The 6,149-nt window shown below is 39.7% G+C and overlaps 1 protein-coding gene across 2 annotated transcripts in view; it reads right to left on the bottom strand.

Moving 5' to 3' along the window:
- Window positions 1-1,726: 1,726 nt before the first annotated feature.
- Window positions 1,727-6,149, bottom strand: part of LOC109920254 (CLIP-associating protein 2-like) — a 40,952-nt gene continuing 36,529 nt past the window's right edge. The window contains exons 6-7 of one of the 2 annotated variants that reach the window (XM_048596414.1): window positions 3,936-4,155; window positions 1,727-2,031 (exon numbers count right to left, since the gene is read on the bottom strand). In XM_048596414.1, coding sequence (XP_048452371.1) covers window positions 1,922-2,031; window positions 3,936-4,155 — 330 coding nt within the window. In that variant the 3' untranslated portion in view covers window positions 1,727-1,921. The remainder of the gene's footprint in view (window positions 2,032-3,935; window positions 4,156-6,149) is intronic. The other variant, XM_048596415.1, reaches the window with a different exon arrangement.

Raw genomic sequence — 6,149 nt, 5'->3', positions numbered from 1 at the left:
GAGATCAAAGATGTCATAGAACAAAAGTCAAAGCAGATGGTAATGGTTATAGAGAAAACAAGGCAAGAAGAGCAGGAAAGTCGATGTTTCGGGTTTACACCCTTCATCCTGATGTGCTTTCAGCTCTACACTGTTTTGACTCTGACTCCAGCATCTGCAGTTCTTGCTATCCCGAATGTTTTTCAGTATCCTGGTTTATCAGACCAGGACAAATCTGGATCTAATTTGGGTGCCACCAGTGCCAATTAACTCCTGACTTCATTAACATGGCTCAAACATGAACAAAAAATTGAATTCCGGAAGTGAAGAGGAGTGACAACCCTTGACATCAAGAAGTCCTACAAGAAGTCCTAGCAAAATTGGAATCAATGGAAATCAGGGGTAAACTCTCCATTGGTTGGAATCGTACCTGCTACATAGGAAAATGGTTGTGGCTGTTGATGGTCAGCCATCTCAGCTCTAAGACATATTTGCAGAAGTTCTTTAGGATAGTGTCCTAGGCTCGACCATCTTCAGTGGCTTCATCAATCCCTTTATCATAAGGTCAGAAGTGGGATGCTCGCCAATGATTGCACAATATTCAGCACAATTCGCGTCTCCTCAGATTCTGAAGTAGTCCATCTTCAAATGCAACCAGATTTGGACAATATCCAGGCTTTGGCTGAGAAGTGGCAAGTAACATTTGTGCCACATAAATGCCAGACAATGACCATCTCCTATGAAAGACAATCTAATGACCGCCTCAATTTCTTTCTTACTCATTCACGGGATGTGGGCATCTCTGGCTAGGCCAGCATTTATTGCCCATCCATAATTGCCCAGAGCGCAGTTAAGAGTCAACCACATCGCTGTGGGTAGACCAGACCAGGTAGGGGTGGCAGTTTCCTTCCCTAAAGGGCACTGGTGAACCAGATGGGTTTTTCTGACAGTCAGGAATGGATTCACAGTTATTATTAGACTCTTAATTCCAGATTTTTATTGAACTCATCTGCTGCAGCGGGATTCAAACCTGGCTCTCCAGGAAATTATCTGGATTAACAGTCTAGCGATAATACCACTAAGCCATGACTTACCCCAGTATAATACTGCCATCACTGAATCCTGAACTGTGAACATCGTGGGGGTTGCCATTGACCAGAAACTCAACTGGACTCATCATATAAATACGGTGTCTACAAGAGCAAGTCAGAGGGTCGGGATATTGCAGTTTGTAACTCATCCCTTGACTCCCTAAAGCATGTCCACCATCTACAAGGCTCAGTCAAGAGTGTGATGGAATACTCCCCACTTGCCTGGGAGAGTGAAGGATCAACAACACTCAAGAATCTTGACACAATCCAGGACAGAGCAGCCTGCTTGATTGCATCACATCCACAAACATTGACTCCCAGTACCACTGTCGCTCAACAGCAGTGTGTACTATCTACTGGATGCAGTGCAGGAATTCACCAGAGATGCTCATACATCACTTGCCAAACCCATGAACTCCTACATTTAGAAGGACAAAGGCAGCAGATACATAACAACACCATCAACTGCAAGTTTCCTTCCAAGCAAACTTAGCATTCTCACTTGGAAATATATCACTGTTCTTTTTCTGTTCCTCAGTCAAAATCCTCGAATTCCCTCCCTAAAGGCATTGTCGGATTACCTACAGGCACATGGAATGCAGTGGTTCAAGAAGGCGGCTCACCACCACTTCTCAAGGCATCGAGGGATGGGCAATAAATGCTGGCCAGCCAGTGACGTCCACTTCCCATGAGTAATTAAAAAAAAGCCCGGAAACTTTAAATATCATTTAGAACTCCATGACACCAGGTCCCCAATAAGCGTTAGCAGATTTTTATTCTCATTCTCAAAGTAAATCTGTGATGAAGTGTGTAGACATTTTACTTCAACTTGTTGCTTAGGTTGGACACATTCATTTGTGTTCATTCATTGCGTTATTCATGTTCACTTCCTCAGCTGTATTTCTTTGAGGATTACTTCTTTGCTTTGCGTGAATTCTCTTGCTGGTATTTACAATTCTTCCTGTGAAAATAAGGAAACTAAGTTCTCTGTTTAAAGTCATATCTTCCAAATCACCTCAGCGTGTGATATCACACTTAAATCTGTTAGTACCGTTTGTTCTGTTTACTACAATCTAAGGTGAGAGCAACTGCATTTGACTTATTAAGGCAGCATTTGAATGAAAATGGCATCAAGGAACTCCTGCAATAAGACAGAAAATGGGAACTAAGGAAAAACTTACAGCTATTTGGAGTCATACCTACTTCAAAGGAAGATGATTGTAGTTAATGGACCAAAAAAAAAAGAAATTGCTGGAGAAACTCAGCAGGTCTGGCAGCATCTGTGTAGAGAAAACAGAGTTAATTTTTGAGTCCTGTGACCCTTCTTCAGAATTAGAAGCAGGTAGGGTATGAAGTAGAAAAGAAGGTAAGCCTTTAAGATACAGTTGTAAAGGTGGGACCATATCTACTATGTACACTTTCGGTCTCGTCATTTAAGGAAGGATAGATGTACATTTGAAACAGTTTATAGAACATGCATAAAGCTGATTCCTGTGTTATGAAGAAAAATTTAAGCTTCTGCAGGGTAGATGCTGACAGAATATTTCCCCTGGTAGGGAGATCTAAATCGGGGGCACAGTCCAAAAATAAAAGGTCTCCCACTTAAGACAGAGATCAGGAAGAACTTCTTTTCACAGAGGGTCGTTATTGCTTGGAATTTACTTCCACACAGAGCACTCGAGATTGTGCCATTGATTATATTCAAGGCTGAATTAGATTAGCTTTTTTTAAATCTACAATGATTCAAGGGTCATGAGGGCAAGGAGGATCAGCTTAACATTATTATCAAATGTTTGATTAGTAGTTCATTATTATAGGCATCTTAATTCAAGCTCATATAACTTGCAAAAGCATTGCTAAGTAATGGGTTTGCAAGTGTGCTTGTTCAGAATTCTTACTCCTCTGGAGGATTCAGAGTAGGTGCAGCAACTTTCTAGCCCATGGTGGCCACATCAATACATGTCTGGCTGCAAATTGTCATCGATGAAGTAGATTCTTCAGTTGTGCAGAAATAGAGAATGTTAAAGCGAGTGTTCAACCTGCTCAGATTGACCAATGATTCCTTCCACCAATAGTTGTTACAGGGATTGCATCCATTTGTGTCTTTGATATGCTCAGGGTCCCACACAAATTGCATGGCCTGAACAATGCCTTTGCTGTGAAAGCATCTTCAAAATGAAGAAATAGTTTTACAATGACTTGGGGTCTGATCTGACAGGCCATCTGAATGGAGATTACAAAAGGTACATGAATATGTAGCATAAACAGATGGCCTTCATGCAGATAGGTGAAAGTCGACTCCATTTTGTTTCTTCTAACAGCAAAACTACAATCACATTCAAGCTAAATTTGTAAAATCTGTTTCTGTGAAAGAGAAGTATTTCACTGTGGACATTATGAAAAGAACAAAAAACAAGAATTCAGCTGGAGGGCTTGAGTTTATAGAAATGTGGTGTAAGGTAGGATGGCAGGAGTGTTAAATGGTGGATTGATTTGTAGTTGCAGCTCTATGAAGGACAACTTATGGTGCCAGCTACCATGATGTTTTAAATATCCAACACCAATGTATCAGGTTTACTCATCACCAAAATCATAAATCTGAGTCACCATATAGAGCTTTGGCAAAAAAACACAGTAATAATGAATAATTCAATTTATTTCGTAAGAGAAAGTTATTATTTCTATTGTTAATTTGTCCAGGTGAATACCATTTGCTTTTAATTTTACAGCACTTTTCTATTATATTCATTAGTTACCAATATTTAAATGACCTTTTCAGTTTTAAGGTTCAATACAAACAGAAGTTGCAACAATGTACCACTGCAAAATTAAGGTACTGAATCATGAAATTTGTTTGCTACTTACCGTCAGGAAATTGTTCAGCATCATCATCAAACATGGCTTCCTTTAAGGCAGACTTATTGATAGAAGTGCTATCAGAATAATTATAAGGATTATAATCACGTGATCGTGAGCTACTACGTTGGGGTGTGGTGTTCACCAGTAATGTTTTATTGTCCAGAGCAGTTCGTCCTGAGTCAGTGGCATCACCACCTCCTCGAATATCGCTAACTCCACCAACAGCCTAAGGAACGAAGTGGAAAAATAAGTATCATTAGTTGAACCATGGTTTGAAGGAATTCAGAAAACATACCACTATACTACTACTCACCCATACCTACGTCTCCCTTTATGTCCTATTATGAATGATCTGTTTCAAATGATCATTCATTTGTAAAATCAGCTCACTGGTACCTTGTTCACATGTCCACTCTAAATGTGGAAACCTAGTAAATAGGTACTTCTCCACTAATTTAACTTAGAGTTAATGGTGCCAAATGGCATTTCAGTTAAACTCAACTCAGCACTAATATTTCTAAACTACCTTTGGATTGAGAAAAATGAAGATTTTTTATCAAACTACGACAAAAACAGCACAGGAGGTTGTCACTGGATCTATCATGGATGGAAAAGCTGACAGCTTTTTTAAAATGTAATGTATTTTTATTGAACACTTCTAATAATTCATTCAACTGTCCATGCACTACCATTCCTTGCTGCAAATTTGCCCAAACAGCTTCAGTCATCTTTCTACTCATACATTTGGAACTGACTTTATTTCTGTTTAAAATTCTTGTTTTGGACACAAGTATGTTGCTTTCAAGCTTAATATAGAATTCACTGTGTTATGATCACTTTTGATCTAGAGGCTGTCCACAGACACTCTGGACTGATTAATTCTGGCTTATTACATAATGAAAAATCTAAAATATCTTTTAGATTCATAGAGTTATACAGCATAGAAATAGACCCTTCAGTCCAACTTGTCTATACTAACCAAGTTTCTCATTTCCCATTTGCTTGCATTTGGCCCATATCCCTCTAAACCTTTCCAATGTATATACCTGTCCAAATGTCTTTTAAATGTTGTATTCCACATTTGAACCACCTTCTGTGTGAAAAAGTTGCCCCTCAGGTTCCTTTTAAATTTTTCCCTTCTCACCTTAAAATTATGTCCTCTAGTTCTGAATTCCTGAACCCTAGGGAAAAGACCTTTGCTATTCACCTTATCTATGCCCCTCATAATTTTATAAACCTCTATTTGGTCACCCTCAAGTTCCTACATTCCAGTGGAAACAGTCCCAGCTTATCCAGCATCTTCTTATAACTCAAACCCTCCAGTCCTGGTAACATTCTTGTAAATCTTTTCTGCACCATCTCCAATTTAATAGTATCCTTCCTATAGCAGGGCAACCAGAACTGTACACAATACTCCAAAAGTGGCCTGACCAACATCCTCTACAACCACAACATGATGTTCCAACTCCTGTACTCAATGGTTTCCGTAACGAAGGCAAGCGTGCCAAACGCCTCCTTTACCACGGTGTCTACTTGTGTCGCAACTTTCAATGAACTATGTACCCGAACCCCTCGGTCTCTCTGTTCTACAACATTCCCCAGGGCCCTACCATTAACTGTGTAAGTCCTGACCTTGTTGGTCTTACCAAAATGCAATATCTCGCATTTATCTAAATTAAACTCCATCTGCCACTCCTCAACCCATTAGCTCAATTGATCAAGATCTCTCTATAATTTTAGATAATCTTCCTCATTGTTGACTATACTACCAATTTCAGTGTCATCCGCAAAATAACTAACCATGCTTCTGAACTTCTCATCCAAATTGTTTATATAAATGGCAAATAACAGTGGACCCAGCACAGATCCCTATGGAATACCACTGATCACAGGCCTCCAATCCGGTACAACAACACTCTACCCCACCGTCTGTCTCCTACCATCAAGCTAATTTGTATCCAATTAGCAAGCTTACCCTGAATCCCATGTGTTCTAACTTTACTAACCAGTCTACCATGTGGAACCTTGTCAAAAGCCTTACTAAAGTCCATATAGCCGTCGACCGTCATCTATCTTCATGGTCACATCCTGAAAAACCTCTATCAAGTTTGTGAGACATGCTTACCCATGCACAAAGCTATGCTGAATATTCCTAATCAGTCCCTGCCTCTCCAAATACATGTAAATCCTGTCTCTCAGAATCCCCTCCAACAACTTACC

The sequence above is a fragment of the Rhincodon typus genome, chromosome 4 (genome assembly GCF_021869965.1).
Source record: "Rhincodon typus isolate 14 chromosome 4, sRhiTyp1.1, whole genome shotgun sequence".
NCBI classification, from domain to species: Eukaryota; Metazoa; Chordata; class Chondrichthyes; order Orectolobiformes; family Rhincodontidae; genus Rhincodon; species Rhincodon typus.
Note: the sequence above shows the minus strand (reverse complement) of the source record. Positions and strands in the feature narration are given on the sequence as shown.